General features: G+C 30.4%; 2 protein-coding genes across 2 annotated transcripts; one reads left to right on the forward strand and one right to left on the reverse strand.

Moving 5' to 3' along the window:
• The first annotated feature begins 2504 nt into the window (after window positions 1–2504).
• On the forward strand, window positions 2505–4471 carry LOC105634629 (uncharacterized). Its single transcript, XM_089720430.1, has 9 exons — window positions 2505–2585; window positions 2705–2742; window positions 2844–2952; window positions 3053–3076; window positions 3185–3253; window positions 3329–3351; window positions 3561–3595; window positions 3681–3741; window positions 3984–4471. Exons 1-9 carry the CDS (start codon window positions 2505–2507, stop codon window positions 4249–4251), a joined length of 708 nt encoding a protein of 235 aa, XP_089576556.1. The 3' UTR covers window positions 4252–4471.
• A 5764-nt stretch (window positions 4472–10235) lies between these two features.
• On the reverse strand, window positions 10236–12429 carry LOC105634612 (peroxidase 72). Its single transcript, XM_020679462.3, has 4 exons — window positions 12116–12429; window positions 11359–11550; window positions 11104–11269; window positions 10236–10742 (listed from the first exon to the last, which is right to left on the reverse strand). The coding sequence occupies exons 1-4, from the start codon at window positions 12344–12346 to the stop codon at window positions 10330–10332; spliced, it is 1002 nt and encodes a 333-aa protein (XP_020535121.3). The 5' UTR covers window positions 12347–12429; the 3' UTR covers window positions 10236–10329.
• Between the last annotated feature and the right edge of the window lie 7572 nt (window positions 12430–20001).

Raw genomic sequence — 20001 nt, forward strand, 5'->3', positions numbered from 1 at the left:
TAAAACAAATGCAAAAAATAAAACAGAATACTCCACATAAAATGGAGATGTCACAAACTCTACACAAGATGGAGATAAACCATGAAAAATAACAGAAATATAAATAACACCGATATGTACCAAATAGACATAGATTTATAACTTATTTAACAATAAAATATAAAAATTTACAATAAAATAAAAAAAATGGTAAGAAGGGGCTATCAAAAGATATAAGAATCAGCCCCTCCCTATATCTACGTACTTAGTTTTTAGTAATAACGCTAATATAAAGATTGGGATATTATGAAAATTAGCAGGAGTGCTTATTTCCCATTTATGTTTATATTTCCCTCTTAATTTTCTTAATAGAAACATATTTGGATTTGAGTAGAAAATCAATATAATAATCAAATCAAATTAGGTGATTAGTCTTTTCATTGATGTGAATGAAAAGTTTCAAATTCAAGTCCTCCCCATAAAAAAGGCTATCTTATCTCATGTTATGTTTATCCATAATATTATTCCAATATAATGTGCCTCCTAAAGAATAAAAAATAAATTTCTATTTTACTTTTTTTAGTCAATCAAAATCATAAGATCATTTAAAAAACTCCGGATATGATCACTTATAAAATTATATTTGTTAGTAATACAGGACTTGGATTTAATTAATAATTAATATAACCAATTAAATTAAAATTATTAAAAATAATAATCTCTTACTTATTTTTTAACCAATTATATAAAGGACAAATTTATTATTGTTACGTTTAGCCATATGCTATTAATGTTGATTAGGATCAAGTAGTTGAGACTCCTTTCATAACCAAAGAATTCAAGCCTTTAGTGTGGAAATTGTCACGCTGGGAGAGTGGCCTCCTATATGAGTTTTGCATCGAGCCGAATATAGTCGGAGTCTTGTGAACTTATACCGGTAGTTATAAACCAAAAAAATTAAACCGTGTACTTTTTTATTTATCCTAATATTTTACCCTCTCAAATTTTTTACTTTTATGCATATTATTATGGATAATAACTAGATATTTCCAAATCTTCTAGTGTCTTAGTTAGAATTAATAATTACTATTTATTACTAACGGAATATTAATATAAATTTTTTCACATTTATAAACTCAAAGTTATGGTATAAAATATATAATCATAAAGTCAAAATAAAATAATATATTAAAGTAAAATTAAAGGATGTATGTAATTCGGATAATATTGAATGGAATGAATTTCATTTACATTCTTTCCGCAATACTTTGGAATTTAAAATTTTTATTTTGTTCTAAATATTTTTTTAAATTTAAAATTATATTCCATATCATTTTATGAAATTTCAGTTTGGAATTCAATCATTCCAAATTTTCCAACTGTACACATAAATCTATTCTATTATCGTATATTTTAAAATATTAAATTTTAAATTGAATAAAAAATAATCAATATATTTATTTAAAATTAAAAGTAAAATAAAAAACATAATTAAATTGCAATAAAACAATAGCTTAATCATATAATTAAAAATTCAAGCTCATCGATGAGAAATGAAGATATATCTTGGAGTTTTGACAAAAATAACACTCAAAAAACTATTTCACAATTTAATGCTAAATCAAAACTATTTATCAATCTAATATTTGTCTATGGATAGAGAGTGTTGAACTAAAACCACCAATTCAATTGGTGGTTTCAGTGCAATAAAAAAAGTAATCTGTACTGACAAATAGTCAGCAAAATGTAATTATATGAATAAATAACAACCATCAATTCAACTGGTGATTTCAATACAAAATAAAAATTTTAAGTTGTCAGCAAAAAGTACATGCAAGAATAGTGTTAGGTTAATTAATGGTTTCAATAAAAAGATATTTATTTACTCAAAATATTTTTTCAACAAAATCCAAATATCATATAGTGGCTTTGGTAATATTTCAAGTTTAAGTAATAACAACATAAGTTATTTTCATTCAAGATTATGTTCACTAATTTAATGTTAAGTTATTTCTTGTTTATAGATGTCTTGGCAACCATATAGAGAGATTGAAGGATTACTTTTCTCAATTTTGTTTATCTGGGAGACGCTCTTGGAATTCATTAATACCATTGATTTGCTTTGATATTGTAGAATGAAATCAACTTGATAGTTGCCTCCAACAGTTTGAAATGAACCAACCTATACCCGTGGCACCATATCAGGATAATACGCTGCATTCAATTGACTTATGATCTTACATTGATAATGATTTGGAGCACAAAAATCATCCATTCATTCAAGCATGGAATAATTGTCTCTCTTGAACGGTTGTATCTCATCAACTCCAAGCACCTTTAGGCCCTCACTCAGAGCATATGCAATGGTATGTGTAACGAATTATACGTTGGATTTCATTTCGAGGTGCAAAAGTTGAAGCTGTGGTAATTAACCGATATCTTTTTATCTTATCTTATAATTTCTTAATCTATTGAATAATAATTTTGCTCTTATTTCCATAATATATTTTTTTTAATAACGGTAGATGAGCTACAACATACATGTCACAGTTCAACATCACCAACATGTAGAACTCCATTCCGTCAAAGATTGTTTAGTCTATTCGGTTCAATTATTTCTTTGGTCTAATTTTATATGAATTTTTCCCCTTTATTAGAAATAAATCAATTTCTTTGGCTTAAAAGGACTTACTTTATTTGTTTATTTATTTATTTTTTGGAGCAGGAAAAAGCTACTCTGATGAAGCTTATTGAGGACAGAGAGTATCCTTTTATACTTTAATTTTCTTTTATATATAAGTTTTTTCTAGTTCTGTTGTGCCAATTCTGGACGGATTTGGTTTTTCTTGATTTTGATTGAACAGTAAAATTATAGCAGTCAGTAATAACCAACTGAGGAATCTGAAAACTCATTATCAGAAACTGCAATTGCAAAATTGGAATCTTGCTCAATCAAACAGCCAGATGTTAGCTGTTAGTTTCTCCTTACGACTTAGTATTTAAATTTTTTTTTTTATTCTTTTCCAGAATTAGTTTCATGGTGATATTGATTTATGTTATTTTGATTCCACAGGAGGTTAATTTAGGAAGAGAAAAGGCAAGTTTGTTCTAATTTAAACTATTTACTTGAATAACTAGAAGTCTTTTTTTTTAGGATCTTATTATTATTTGGTGTCCAATTTGAGAAATGGCATTTTTGTCTCAGTTGAAGGCATTACAACATGAACTTGTATGCAAGGATGCATTACTTAAAGCCAAAAACATGAGACTACAGGTTAGTTCTTGTTTTGCATTCTTTGATCTCAATTAATTCAATGCAATGAAAATTGTTAAATTTGACATTGTGCAGAAAAACCAAGAATTTAAAACCATGTCCTGTGAACTTTTATATTTGAATAAATTAAGTAAATGATTACTATTTCAAGTATAATCATAACACGACCAACAAATTCTTTTTAGTTCCTTAAAATAAGCTTGCAATAGGAATTTGGTTTTTGACATCCATTTCTGAGCCAAAGAAAAGATAGTTTGAGGGAATTTTAAGTCCAGTTCAATTGCAACTCATATTGCTGATTGAATAGTAATCGAATCAGAAGGCGTACAGCAAGAAGTCAATGTAGATATTTTCACCTAATCTGAATTTATTGTCTTTGTTTCTTGATAATGGTTACTCATATAAGACCATTTCAATTTACTTGCAGCTATAGGCCCTTCTACTACATCTAGACAAGGTATAGAAAAGGAGAAGCTTGAAAACAAACGGTAATTTTGCACTCTACTCTTTTCATGCCTGGCGAGGCAAGTTCTGAATGCATAATTCTGATTTTTGTTAGAGCACAAAACATATTTACCTCTTCAGTGACTGTTGCTTTGCAAAGTCTTAATGAAAACACAATGCACGTTGATTCAGAAAGAAGAAAACAGTAACCCTTTTTGTGATTTTGTAATTTTAGCCAAGTTTTTTGAAGCAATAGTTGTTTCAATCTGTAATTTTATCTGTGCAGGCGCTGTTTGAGAAGACAATCTGCTAGGTTCAAATCCCAAGAAAGGGAGCCTAAGGAGAACTTGTTTGAGATTGAAGATCTCAAGTTCTCAATCAGTCAGTCAGTTGATAATCCAATACAAGAAGATGGTCTGAAAGAAGAAACATTATGTGAGCTAAGAAATGAAGCGCCTAGATCTTCATTTGGAAGACCAGTACGTAGAGCTGCTGAGAAGGTGCAATCCTACAAAGAACTTCCACTTAATGTCAAAATGCGTAGGGAAGAATGAACAGAACTAATCTTGCAGTATATAAAGACATTTTTTTAGTTTAAACTATATAAACATATCATTTTTGTCATTTTAACAGAATGGTGAGTGTTGTTATGTCATTGTAAGTTAACAATTGTTGTAATGTAAAACAGCTTTTAATGATCATGGATTGATTTTTTTTTTTTCCCCTTGCTGAAAAAATATATTTGTGCTCTTGGAAAGTGCAAAATTCTTGACATATATTGTATGCTTACTTTCTTGTTATTTTGTTCAGCTCAAACACAAGAATAGAATGGAAACAAAAGATTCATAAAACTTACCATATCCTAATAGAAACCAAAACAATGTCTCCCTCTGACAATGAACAAATCTAAAATTGAAAACCCAAAATTCAAGAAAACCAATTTCATCAAACGAAAATGACTTAAATCTCATAAACCCACTTGAGGAAATTCAAAAACACAAGCCATATGTCAATTTGAAACAATATAAAACGGTTTCTGTAGAGTGCCATCCAAAATCACCATCCGTCATTAAACCCACCGTGAATTCTTTATGGTTAATTGAAAAATAGAAAAACCAAATTGTGATACGTGTAAACCAATCTTATAGGGTTTTGTATTCTTTTCTATTCTTCTTGTAAAACGAAGCTGTGTCTTCTAGTGAAACGATGTCGCATCTTAATATCAGCTGATCAGTAGAATGGCGGGGAAATTGATTAGCTGATTAGTTGAGCAGTTAGAGTCAATATAGAAGCCAACGCTTGTAATCGTGGGTTCTGTGGAGCAATTGTATGAGAATCTTCTCAGTATTTCTCTTCTCTCTCTTCTTGAGTTTTCTTTTCCCTTTCTCTCTCTTCTCCTCTTCCCTCTCCACATCCTTGATTTCTTGAATTTAGAGTAACACTGGTATCAGAGCACTTTCCTGGCCATGACTGAGGTGCCTACAACTAGGTCCCAAGAAGCTCCGAGAAAGAAATTTGCGGGGATGCTTCTGGAGTCAGAACAGAGGAACAGACATGAGTTCCTTGGCGCCTTTGCTGAGTTGGAAACTCTTATGGCAGCAAATAACCACAATTCGCAAAATGGAGGACCACCTCGATCGGGTAATAATTCTGAAACTCATCATCAATTTGTTAACACAACTACACCACTAGCTAGCAATTGGGGACACGGATCAAGAATTGATCTCCCTCGCTTCAATGGGGAAGGGTTAGATGGATGGCCGCTTCCATGTGAATATTTTTTTGAGGTAACTCGAATTAATCCAAAGAATAGCGTCAAGATTGCTGCCTTACATCTGTAAGACAAAGCAATCCAGTGGCATCAGGGGTATGCGAAGCTTAAAGGAGCTGAGGCATATTTGGATTGGGGAAGCTATGTAGAAGGGTTAATAGCTAGGTTTGGAACTCAAGCCTATGATGATCCGATTGCAGACTTGAGGAACTTGAAACAAGAAGATTCATTACAAGGATATTTGGACAGTTTTGATGAACTGTACCCTCAGGCAGGGATTACTGAAGTACAAGCCCTTAGTTTTTTCCTCTCAGGCCTTAAGGATGAACTGCAGATGCCAATTAGGATGTTTAAACCAAAAACCTTATCTGAAGCATACTCATTAGCACGCTTGCAGGAATTATCTGTAGCTGCTGTCCAACAGAAGCCAAGAATTAGCAAACTCTCAACCTTCTCCTCCTATTCAACAATGAACCCCCACATCAAACAAACAAATTCACGCAGTTCTCAACCCAGTTCACAGCCATTTCGATCCACCACCACGACCCCCCAAATCAGAAATCATTACCAGCTCTGCTTCCTACCCCCAACATTCCAAGACTACCCTACAATAACATACCCCTTTAACACTAACCAGTAAGGAGATGGATGAAAAAAGGGCTAAAAATTAATGCTTCTGGTGTAATGAAAAGTTCTTTCCTGGCCATAAGTGTTCCAAGAAACATGTATATGTGTTGCAATTAAAAGAGGTGATTTTAGAAAATCAGGAATCATAGATTGGGGAGACTGAAACTGAGTTGGATGGTACTGACAGTATAGTTGAAGGTCAGCTATCCTTACATGCCTTATGGGGCACTGGTAATAACCAAACAATGATGGCGAGAGGGCTAAGTGGGAAGAAATGGCTGCATATACTCATCGACAGCACCCAATTTTCTTAATGAAAGATTGGTGCAGCAACTGCAGTGTCAGTTAAGGAAAGTTACAGGTATTTGGGTGGAGATTGCAAATGGAACTGAGCTTAAGTGTGATAGTATGTGCAAAGGGTTTGAGTGGTCTATGCAGGGGCAAGCATTTAAGGCTAATGTGTATGTGTTACCCTTAGAAAGCTATGACCTCATACTTGGGATACAATGGCTCAAGACTTTGGGAGATATTAATTGGAACTTCTTTGAATTGACCATGAAGTTTCAATTGCAAGGCCAACAATACTTGCTCAAGGGTGAGGAATTCCACACCCCTGCTAATAAACTTAATGTCTTGTCTCTAAAGGAAGGATTGCAAACTGGATGGTGTAGCCTAAGCTATGAGCCAAAACCAAACAAGCTTTTTAATCTGCAGTTACAGGCACAACCCTTGTGGAAGGATCTTGAAGTCTTATTGGACACCTTTCTAGAGTTGTTTCAAGAACCCAAGACCCTATCTCCCAAAAGAACACATGACCATCGCATTTAACTTAAGTCTGGATCCCAACCCACTAACATCAGACCCTACAGGTATGCAGTAGAATAGAAAAATGCAATTGAGAGTATGATTGGAGAAATGTTTCAGAATAAAATTATAAGGCCTAGTCATAGCCCTTATGCCAGCCTTATTGCATTGGTAAAAAAGAAAGACAATACATGGAGAATGTGTATAGACTATAGGGAATTGAATGCTATTACCATTAAAGACAAATTTCCAATACCCCTAATTGAAGAAATATTGGAAGAGTTAGGAGGTGCAGTGATTGTTTCAAAAATAGACCTCAGCTCTGGTTACTGGCAAATCAGTATGTATGAAGATGACATTCCCAAGACAACTTTTACGACTCATGAGGGGCATTATGAGTTCCTAGTTATGCCTTTTGGCCTCACTAATGCTCCTGCTACCTTCCAGTGACTCATGAATGCAATTTTTAAGCCTGTCCTTAGGAAGTTTGTGTTGGTGTTTTTTGATGACATCCTAGTGTATAGTCAGTCTAGGGAAGAGCATCTTCAACATCTGGCTTGGGTATTTATGGCTATGAGAACCCACACACTCCTTGCCAAGAAAAGTGAATGCTCATGTGGAGCTGCTCAGGTGGAGTATCTTGGCCAAGTAATATCAGCTCATAGAGTGCACAATGACTCAGCCAAGATTTCAGCAGTTAAGGATTGGCCAGAACCCCAAACAGTGAAGCAATGTAGAAGTTTTTTGGGTCTCACAGGGTACTACAGACCTTTTGTAGCTGGATATGGAACCATAGCTCGACCTCTTAGAGACCTGCTTAAGCTTGGCAACTTCCACTGCACAGTCATGCCTTGAAGCAGGCCAAGATTCAGGCCCCCTATTCTTGCCTTGCAAAACTTTTCCAAAACTTTTATTGTACAAACAGATGCCAGCAGTCATGGAATAGGTGCTGTCCTTATGCAAGATGGACATCCTCTAGCTTATATCAGCAGGACACTTCTCCAAAGTTCTACTTATGAGAGAGAAATGCTTTTTCTTGATATCACTTTGAAATGTTTGAGCATTTTTGGATTTGTTTACATTTTTATTGATTCTGTAAATTGCTGTATAGCAAATTGAAGGTTGGGAATCCTTGTCATAGTGTTCTTTAGTATATTTACTAAAAAAATTTTAGAAATCTTCAAGTAATTTAAGCATGGATTTTCAAATGAAACACTGATGGATTTTTGTTGAACACCAATACGTCTCTATTCAGTATATTTACTAAAAAAATTTCAGAATTTACTACAAAAGTTTAAAGATCTTGAAGTAATTTAAGCATAGATTTTCAGATGGGACTCTAATGGATTTTTTTTGAACACCTATATCTATGTACCTATAGAATATTGGACATGATGTGTAATTCTTATATCCATCTGCAGGATTAACTGAGGAGCTTTTTTCAAATAAGCAATGAAAAGAAAATGAATAAAAGTATCCTTTTAATTTTATTTTCTATTTTTTTTTCTTCCCCTGTTTGGTTTCTGAGAAAATGTCAGAGAGTTTGAGAAATGAATTAAAGACATAAGACCACAGAAGGCTCTATATCGGAGTCCAGGCAGTGCCCTTCAGCTGATTAACCTTTTTTAAAAGGTCTGTTTATGTATATTGATTATTTGTTTTTAACTTACAACAATTTGACTTTCAGAGAACCCACTACCTTTACATTAGCATTAACATTTTGATGATCCAACTATGTGACAAGTTGGTAAGATGATTCTCTTTATCGTCTGTTCCTTCAAAAGCAGGTGCGATTTAAAGTAAGCCTTTATGGTTAATGTTAACCTCTGGTGAAAGAATCCTCCCATTTTAATGAAGATTTATCAGATTTATTTTACAATTACATTCAAATTGTTTCTACAGTTATCTCCAAGACAATTGGGTTCTGCAAGTGTCTCAGCACGATTTCAAAGAGACCGTGTGAAACTTCCCCCAACTTCGAGTCGGGCAATGATGGGTTAGTAAACTTCGAGAACACAGGGACATTCTGCTGGCAGAGAGTAGATTCTGCTATTCCTTCAATACCTCAAATTGAAAATAGAGAATTCTGTGAAAGTGAAAGTAATGTTTCTTCTTCTACTCCTTTGGTTTCTAACTCCACTTCAACTGAACATATGTATAGAGGGGAACCGATAATGGCATTAACTGTGGGTGAAGAAATGATAGACAAGAATGCAAATCCTTGCTCAATGAGCGAGCATTTAAACCAAACTCTTAGTTTTGGCCTGTCGGAAATGGTTGGCATGTCGGCTGAGAAGGATTCTAATCTAGATGGGGCAGAATCTTCTGCCTTACCCTTTGTCAGAATCTTGGGATAGAGTGAAGGAGGCATTTGCTCCTACACCTAGGAGTATCATTAAGAACTATGGAGACATAGCTGCAAATTGTTTTATGAAAACACCAGAAGGTCGTTCCTTGGCATTGGAGAATCTTTCTGGATTAATTCAAACATTTCAAGCAGAAAAATTTTGTGAGCTTCCTCGACTTGAAATCAAAAGGCAATTGCTCTAGTTGATGATTTCAGAATTGCAGGTTTGGACGTTGATTGGCTGCAGGAAAGGTTGAATGACATGTTGGACGCGAAACGATTGATTGGACAGTCTTCAACCTTAAAGGAGAGGATTGATAAAAGTAATCAAGTCATCAAGGAGAAGAAGAGAGAGTTACAAGTTTATGAACCACAACTATCGCGCTTCGAGAAAAAGTGAATTTAGCAAAGAAGAAACTGGCCGCAGCAGAAATTGAGGCTGAAACTATACGAGAAAAAATCTCAAACACTAAGGCTAAAGTGAGATACTTTGTTGATCATTCACCATTTGATGGCCTCTTCTGATTTATGTATTTTCTCTTATATGCACACTAGTAAAACATAGATATTCCATACTTATCTACTCTGTCATGAACTTGAAATGCACTTCTATTTTGGAATATTTCTATTAACAAGTTATTTTTGCTACCTTTTCTGGAACCGTGTAGAACATAAATTTGAAGGGTTAAGATTTTTCTAGCCAAAGGAATTTTGCCATGCTAGTGTAAATTTTATGTTTTCATGCTTTGTTCAGTTCACTCCCACTGGTTCAATTTTATAGAATTCAACCACCATAATCATACCAAATTCAATCATTTATAAATATATTCTACATTTCAAATTCTATTTTGAATTGCAAAATCCTATTAACCTTTCAAATGGTTGTGAAAATAATTACTGAAATTATATTAGCAGACAGCAGAAAAGGATGCAGAGTTCCACCACTTTGAGAGCAGAGTACATTTGCATGCATAGTGGCAACAGCAAAATAGAGAAACAGAAATTTTTTCTTTATAACAAGCATAGAAAACCAGAATACATCAATATGAAATCAAACACGATTCCAATCTGAAACCAAGCCAGTTAATAATTAATTCTCCTGCAATTCTTTCTAACTTCTCCCCTTGAACCTGTCAATGGAGAAATATTACCCATCTTAATCATTGACTTGGCAAACTGCTCAAAGAAAAGCTCATTGTTCTCTGCATATTTCTTAACAAGTGCCATGGATGCTTCATTCTTTGTGAGGAGAACTTGATCAGAACTTAGAAGGCCTTTTGAAGCCAACAAGTTCTTGAAGTAACTATTATCAAACTTTGTTGGACTTACAAAGTCCAAGAAAAACAGGTTTTGATCACCTCCAGATCTAGGGCAGCGGGCGCGTAATTGTGCAGCATATGATTGAGCAAGTGTGTAGTCAGGTTGCCCATTCCCTGACTGGTTGTACAGCCTCTGTCTAAAGCTGGTGCATCTAGCATTTCCTATTGTGTGGCTTCCTGCCAGAATTTCAAGAAACACTTAATCAGGTTTTCTTCGAGAGGGGGAAAAAAAGAAAAGAAAAAGAACCCACAAACACAAACTTTTGGTTCTTGATTCAACATAAAATAAACTGAATTTTTGAAAGAAAGCCAAACTGAACTGAACCAAATTTTATAGAAAATCGATCCGAACCAAACTGAAGTTCTAGCACAGGAATTATTGCAATCAAAGTAGTAGGAGAAAAAGATCAACGTTTTATATTTTCCAGTCATATTCTATATTAAAAATCATATTTAAAATGTTAGCATTAATAATTATTACATTTATTTAATGTTTTTCTTAACAGAATTTGATCAAAACTGTTAATATTTTTCTTACCAGATAGAGCTACGAGATCAACAATATCAAGACCCTGAAGCTTGAATTTAGTAAGAATAGTTTGAAATGTGTTATTTGGAGCAGGAATGTTATTGTTAGATCCACTCAAGCTTGCTCCTTTAGAGTCTCTTCTTCCCAAAGGAACTTCCCAAGTGGGTCCTCCAGTCTGTGTAGAGAAAAAGTAATAATGAAAATGGGGTCAGCTCAGGATTTTGGCTTACTGTGAATGGTTTAAGAAGTAATAATAAAACTTACAAGAACAGTGGAATCTCTAGCAGCCAAGGCCAAAATATCAGCACAAGATACAGTTTTAGGACACTCTTTTTCAAGTGCAGACTTAATTGCATCAATCACTTCAAATCCTCTTGCTGAGTTTCTGTTTGGATTAGACCTCTTCTCACTAATTATGCTTCCACTGTTGTCTAACAATATTGATGCATCACAACCCTGCAATTACAAGTTCTTTATGTTTGTTAATTGCAAAAATAGAAACTGCCACATTTTGACACTTGTTAATTAGGTGTACATTTACGCTAAAGCAACTTTTTTTTTTAAAAAAAAAAAAAGGAAAATCAAGAGGAGAGATAATATGACTGAGGACTTAAAACATCTAATTTTATGCTGTATGAGTTCATATTTATATCATAACACAAATATGCTGACATGAAACCTATTTATAATGTATCATTGACACACTAACATGACAATTGGATGACTTAGGATTTATTCTGCAAAATTAATTATTTTAGTAGCGTCTGTTAAAATAACTTTTCATAGAACGCTAAAAGTTAAACGTTACATGAGTTAACTTTTATAAAATACTATCTTAACTTCTAAAAAATAGTTCAAAAACTAGTTCAAACAATAGATTACCAAACACTATAAAAAATAACGTTCAATGTTTTGACTAACTACTTAAAAAGTTATTACCGAACACACAGCATTAGTGTTAGCCCAATGGAAAAGCCATTAACTATACAAATAATGAGTGATAGGTAAACAAGTAACAGACCTTGACAAAACAGTCATGAAAATGAAGCCTAAGTAATGAGGCTGCCATGCGAGCTTCTTCAGCAACAGCCTTAGCTACAACGGATTTGACAATCTGTTGAGCATTTGGGCATGAATGGTCATAAAATTGTGGGTAGAGATAACCTCTAGAATAACTTTTGGCGCAAGAACAAAGAGGAGCAAAGGCAACAAGAGCAAGAACATAAAGAAAGCTTATAATGCACTGAGCCATTATAATTAGTCTTCTCTTTTTTCACTTTCAAGAACAAGAAGAGCAAATTTCAGAAGTTGGTGTTGAGAAATTAGAGAATTTTAGAGATATTTATAGCGGGAAATTTATTGGATACAGGCTTGAGCTAATAAAGGAAGGGAGCAAAAAAGTTGGAGTTGGTAACTTACTAGCTTTTGTAGTATTTTGTATTGCAATAAATAAATAAGTAAAAAGAAAAAAGATTGGAGTTGTTAGAATAGATACTCATTCTTGAGGCTGACTTGTTCATTTCATGTTAGTACATAAGTTCATGTTAGTACATAAGTTTGTATTGTACATACACATGTAATGAGAGTCAACAACAAATTATATTTGTTATAAATTGATAAATTTAATAATTCTTTTGTCCCAAAATTATACTGAGCACTTTTTTTCACACCGATTAAGAATAGTTTGTTAAATTAGTTTAACACTCCTCTCGCCCATAAATATAAAGTTTTCAAGATTTTCATATGGTGATTAAAAAATAATTAACTCTCTTAAATCATAATAAAAAATTCATTAATTTGACTAAATTATCTTTTATCTCATATCATTAATAATTAATGCGTTTAATATATATAAAAATGTAAAATTGAAAAATTTATTAATTATTTTTTAATATTTGCAAAACAATTTATATTTATTGACAAAAAAAGAACTCTAAAACGAGTTATATTTATGAATAAAGAGTATAATATTTTTTCTTACTTTAAAGATCGTATATTAATGCTTTCTTAAAGAATTTCAAAATAGTATGAATGGTTAACATATTAAAATTTTAGAATTAATTATTTTAAGATGTTTCAACACTATCTAGTAAATTCAACCAATAATAATTCTTTGTTTCGAAAAATAAATTCTATAAAATTTTATGGAGTTTATTTATAAATCTAAATTTTATATTTGGTAAGAAAAAAAAATGAAGAATTTAATATAAACTCAATTCTTCAAATTCAATTCTATATATTTGAATATAATTAAATCAAATTTTACCAAAAACGATATAATTTCCAAATGAATTCCACAAACTTAAACAACCAAAACTTTATAACAAAACTCTTCATCCTCCTAATCTTCTAAAATTATTTATGTCAAGGGTATTTTAGGAAAAAAAATAAACTTTCATTTTTTAAATTTATTCCAAACATTAAAAGTTTATTTATAAATTAATTTCATATTTTGAGTTCATTTATACCAAACCAAACATAATTATTGACACAGACTATTTAAAATGATATTATGAAAAAGTGAAAAAAAAATTCTAAAAAATACTAGTAAGACCATTATTTTGGAACACCAAAAAAAAAATTGAAACTATACGCAGTATATATTTGCAGATAATATTTTTTATTTCCATTTCCTGCTTACTTACTTAGGAAGGGAGAAAAGAACTTGATTGAAGGTTTGTGGAGTTGAAAATGTCAATCAAATGGAGCCTATTTTTTATTTTATATAGATTTTGAGCTTTGTAGTACCATTTTAGCGGAGTTATATTTTTGATTTATTATGTTTTCTCTCTTTTTATCCTTATCCTTATTGTTGAAGAATTTTTTATTTTTCATAGAATTGATCCTGATAGTTGATTCTTTATAGTCAAAGATTTTATATCTTCAAATTTAAAGTAAGTTTATTTTATCTATGGAACTTAGTAGTGAGATTTATTTCTATATTAATATTTGGTATTTTAGATTCTTTTATGATGTTAGGCAAAATGATAAAATTTTAAAAGCGGTTCTATTTGAAAATAAATAAATTTCACGTGAAAGATTATTTTCTTTTAAGAAAATTATCTCCAAACCGAAAATTTTGATTTTCTATATTTTATTTTTATTCCTCAAGAAATATTGTGACCATATTATATTATTTAGTAATGAAATGAGAATTTTTCTTTTCTTTTTTTTTTTTTTTCTTAAGAAAATGGTGAGTGAGCCATCATCATCACCGGACTTGTCTATCTACCAAATCATGTACTTATTAATTAGTCCCTAAGCCAATAAGTCTCATATCAAGCCAAAATCCCGCCCTCCTCCCAAAATGTCCCACCACCATAATCACAGGCAAACGTCCAACTCGGTGTCTTTCAGAGGAAGATAATAGCATATTTTTAACTAAATGAAAAATTAACTAAAATGGAAAGGGGAAACTGGAAAGCAAACGCAATGTCCTTCTATAAATAATTGAGTTTATATTTTACATGTTGCTTCAATCTTTTTGTTTTATTATTATTATGCAAATATTTGTAATTTTATTTTTTTATATCTATTAAATTTTAATTATTTTTAATCAATAAGGTGAGATTTAATTGGTATTTTCATTTTCTGCCAGGACATAAAGAATGTAAATTCTCTATTTTAATTTTCTCGATCTTAAAAATTAAAAATTATTTTTCCAGTACCTAATTCAAATTTTTTTTTTGGAATAATTCCTAAGTCAACCTAAAAACTCAATAAAAATGAAATTTAATATATCTATAAATATTTATATATAAGACAAATATTGGTAAAATATAGAAGTGGACTCACCTGCTTCTTTGAGGTATAACATATAGGATGATGTCAACATTGTCGACCAATAATAAATAAAGGCAAGGATGACAGCTCGAGATTCTGACTTTGAGACAGCTTGAGATTGGAACATTCAAACGTCCATTTACAGCGTTATTTTCATGTATGGTACATATATTATAAAATAACAAATAATATAAAGGAATTAATTAGGGATTTTAACCGGAATAAGTGTTACCTGTTTCTACTTAATCATTCCAATTAGTCTTTTGGTAACAAATAGCAAAATTTCAATTAATTAGGAATTCTAATACTTTTTGAGAATAAAGTAGTAACAAAGGAATTAATTAGGGATTCTAATATTGGGAAGGTCATAATTAGAATTATTTATTACTCTCTATCTCTGTTTTTTTATATCTGTCATTTATAGTTTTTGGACACCAAATAAAGACAGTAATAATAGTACTAAATTTTTAACAAAAAAAAAAACGGTAAAATAGACGATATTATTCTTTAAAAATAAAACTTAAACAACTCATTAATTAATAATGAATATAAATTAAGTCCATCGTAGTATTTCTATAGGAATAAGAAATATAAAATCTTTTGTTTGGAAATGTTCTTGATTTTGGTAAAAGTGGTTAATCTTCCGGGTAAAAACTGATCCATTTTCAAATAGGACAACAAAAGAAACCTTCTATAATATTGTCCCGGACATTATTTTTTCGGAAACTTATTACAATTGACACTCGCAGAAGAGTTTAATAAACCAAACTTTAACGGAAGAACATGCCGCACTACTAGGCTCCATTGAGAAAAGAAACTTACCTGAACTTGAAGATCTGAAGTCCCAATTGACACACAACCAGTAATTCATCTTATGTTTGGAATTATCAGAGAAATAAAAGATCCACATAAAAAATCTTCAATAATAAAGAATAATCTATGAAAGGAGAAAAATTAATAATTCAACTAAGAAATACCAAAAACACTCAAGAACTATTAACTATTATAAATCTGAGAGACTAAATTTAAATTTTATTTCAAATTATCATAGATTTGAAAATTATTAAAAAGAAAATAAAATAAAATAAAATAAAAGGACAAACATGGATGAAAAGAAACCATCTTCAACGATGGCGTGGGTTTAGAGACAATTTAGAATAACACAAAAAAAGAGAGAGAGAGAGAGAGAGAGAGAGACCGCTAGGATTTTTTTTTTTTTTTTTTAACACACTATACTGTTCTTCTTAGGAAGATAGTAATTCACTTGGTTTAAATAAATTTAAGATAGAGTTTAAATTTAAGTTTAACTTTGACTATTAATATTACTAGTGATAGAATGGTAAATCAAAAAAGAAGATATTTAATGAAGCATTGGAATCCTAAAATGTCACTTATTTAGACAAAAAAATCTAAAACGACATCTATTAAAGAAAAAGGAGGAAGTATTATTATTATTTAATTTAAGAATGTTGGGAATAAAAATCTCATATTCAAGTAAGCCCTAGTTAAAGAAATTATCGAATTTAACCAATCTATAAAAATCGTAAAATGTATAAATAAAATTAACTTTTTTTTTCTAGCCTACTGCATTAGAAGTAAATCCTACTAGCATCAGGTTGGGTTATTAATTAAGGGGTAAAATTGCTTATGAGGATCGAACTTTTAATCTCATTTAAAGAAGAAGAGTGTCAAACCACTCATCCCAACACTCATTTGTATAAAACTAACTTTATTTCATAACCTTTAATGTTTTAATATATTTGATCCTTATAAACAAAAAGAAAATATTGAATAAGAAAATAAGAATGACAAATTTATTTTTATGAACCTCTAATTTCAGTCAATAGTTTATTTTTAAAAAATCAGAATCTTTATTTTTGCTTGCCACCATGAGTTAGATCTAAGTGGCATTATTTTCATCATGGATTAATCCTCCTTGAATATTGTAAATTGTAAAAGTTTTTACTTCGGACCATGTACTTTTCAAATACCAAACTTAATATTATAACCATTATGAAATTCGAGACTGTTTCATCAATATGTTGTCACTCAATTGATAACTCTCGTGTATGTAACGATGGATCCAAAATTTAAAGTTAGAGGATTAAAAAGAAATTTCAAAAAGATTAAGATATATTAACTAAAAAAGAAATTTTCAAAGTTTTCTAATTTTAGAATTGAGGGGGTCCCTCAATGTTAGATGGTATTAATAACTATTGTCATGCACTATTAGTTCTATTATTATGTTGAGGGTTTGACATGATCTTAATGGCAAAAAATGCTCTTTTCGCAAGTGCAGTGCAGAGGAAGATGATCCAAAATAGGCAGGTAAAGGGTAGGAGTTAGGACAACTACTCCAAAAGTTCCTAATTCTTCAAACTCAAACTATACCTTATGTATTAATATTCTGCTTTTGCAATAAGGGACTATCCTTTCTCTTGTCCTTTTATGGTTAGCTTAGGCCTTGCTTTTTGACCAAGTATAACCACTTTTTTTTCCATGAGCGTTTGGCATTGGTTAAGTGAGAAACAATCAATAATTATTTTCAAATAAATGATTCTCATTCTACGGCTAGATTTTAGAAATAATATACTTCCTTGTCATATCATTATTTTTTTTCCTTTTGACAAAAAAAAAACAAAGAATTGTAAGCCGTAATCCTAGTCCCTCCACCTTTTCTCCTTTCTCTTTAGTTTTTTAATTCTAATTTTAGTTTGAACTAATATATTCTAATCTTTCTTTCGCTATCTATTTTTACTTTTAATTTTTTATTCACTTTAATAAACTCAGATCTATTTTTTTATAACAAATTTCTCTTTTTTGTCTTTCTTATTGTTGTTTTGTCTTCATATTTGAATTTTTTTTTTGTCCTTGCTTTGTGAGGGTTTATTACTAAATAAAAATATGATATTTGGCTTTATTTAGTTGAAAAATTCAGATATTGATTCGCATATGAGTAGACCAATAGAACTTAATAGTGCGGTATGTTCTTCTATTGATGCTATTGGCACATAGTGGCAGAAACTCATATGTGTTCGTCATATGTTGCAAATCAATTAATGGACTAATTATTACTATGAAGATTTATATATTTTGTTAAGATTAATTTCAAGCGGAAAGATCTAACATTATTATTTTTTTTAATTTTAGTTTCATTATTCAAAAGAACATGAATTTTTTTTTTTTCGTTAAGAGATCAGCAAACTCTATTAGCAACTAATAGTAAATTTCTATATTTGGTTCGTATGAGTATCTATAATTCTTGATATTATTATTAATATATTAAATTTTTTAAAAAAAATTATTGATTAGTTTGTTTCAATTTTACCCTTATTTCTGCTAAATATAACAATTATATTCATATATTTTACAATTTTTCAAAAACCATCTTATAGGTTTAATTTAAAACTAAATTTTACTCTCTCCCCTCCTTTCTCTCTAAAAAAACCCATAATTGTCTTAATACATTTTCTTTTAGTAGATTTGAGGAGATATATTGGACCAATTCAAATCAAAATTTTAAATTGATTTCACTTGGGGTTAAATTGGTTTGGAGTAATAACAATACAAATGAAATTTTAAATCAAATAGAATTTTGGAATATGAAATTTAAAATAAAATATATTTTTTAAAAATTTTACTATATAAAATGTGGGATGAAAACACTATAAAACATTTTCATATTCCAATCCATACACCTAACTTTTATTTTTTATTTGTAATTATATATTTTAATAATAAAATGTTAAACTTGAGTAAAATATTTCCAAAATTTAAAATTAAAAAAAAAAAATGTTTCATCCTAAAATTATGCAGAATGAATAATTTAGTTATTCTGAATAATTTAGTTAGTAATTAACTAGGTTGCATGGATTCGGACACAGGACACGGGTTACGACAAGACATGAAAACGGGACACAATAATTTTCGAAAAAATAGGATACGACGTGTTCAGGACACGTTATACTAAAACAAATTTATTAAAAAATTAAATATATAAATAACTATTCATAATAAGTCATAAACATAAAATAAAAAATACTTAATTTTCTACTTCAACATTATTAGTTAAATCCTCACCAATAACATTATCATTAAATACCATTGTCTCCATCTTTGGCCGGCAATTTTAAGAATTCCAACATCTTCAAAGAGTCAAATTGATCTCCTGCAATGTCCCACTTTTTTGTTTGTTCAATATACTCTCTTCGTTCAAAAAAGATAGTGCGTCTATCCTTTGTGGTTTGTTCCAAAATATAGTCCATTTTCCTTTTTTACATTATAGTTAATCTTTAAATTGTCTATTATACTCTTATTAAATTTTATCTTATTTTCAATAACTCTCATCAATTCTTACTTATTATTTCAATATAATAATTGCTCATATATTATTTAAGATGAACATAATATGAAAGTTATATAAATAAAATTGTCATTTAGCCATAATAATTGCTGCTTTCTTAATCTGTGTAAAAATAAAAAGTAGACTATCTTTTTGAGCTGAGGGAGTAATATGATGTGCTTCTTCTTAACAAAAGTCGAAGATTACTATGAACAAAAATTAATTTTTAAATTTAGCAATAAAATTGTAAATCTTATATAATGATTTAGGGTTTTTTTTTATTCTTATATATGTTTAATTTTTTTTTTAATTTTAAGTATATATGTTTATCTAATTTATATTTATGATCTCAATTTAAAATTTTTTGATAATAAATTTATGTAAAAGTTTTATAAAATTTTTATAAGTATCCTTAAGAAGTCCAAGAAGTGTCCTTGAAATATTTTTAAAGTGTCTTAGAAGTGTCCGAAACTTTGGACACGTTTTTGAAGTATTTAATACTGTCCGAAAGTGTCGGTCTCCGACACGAGTATGACACGGGTACGTTGGATTTTTTAAGATGTCCATGGATCATAGGTAATTAATATAGACTTGAAATCTAATAATCAAATAAAAAAAATGAAGTCAGCTTCAGAGATCCACTATTTGCATGTTTCTCATTGATTTTCTTTGATTCTTACCGTGATCAAGAAAAAGTATTATTATTTTCTTTTATTATGTGAGACAAGAAATTTTTTTTTTTTTAAATTTAACTTTGACCTTTTAATTTTCTTTTTTAAATA

This window comes from Jatropha curcas, chromosome 4 (genome assembly GCF_041381405.1).
Source record: "Jatropha curcas cultivar XTBG-Jc1 chromosome 4, XTBG_Jcur_1.0, whole genome shotgun sequence".
Classification (NCBI taxonomy): Eukaryota; Viridiplantae; Streptophyta; class Magnoliopsida; order Malpighiales; family Euphorbiaceae; genus Jatropha; species Jatropha curcas.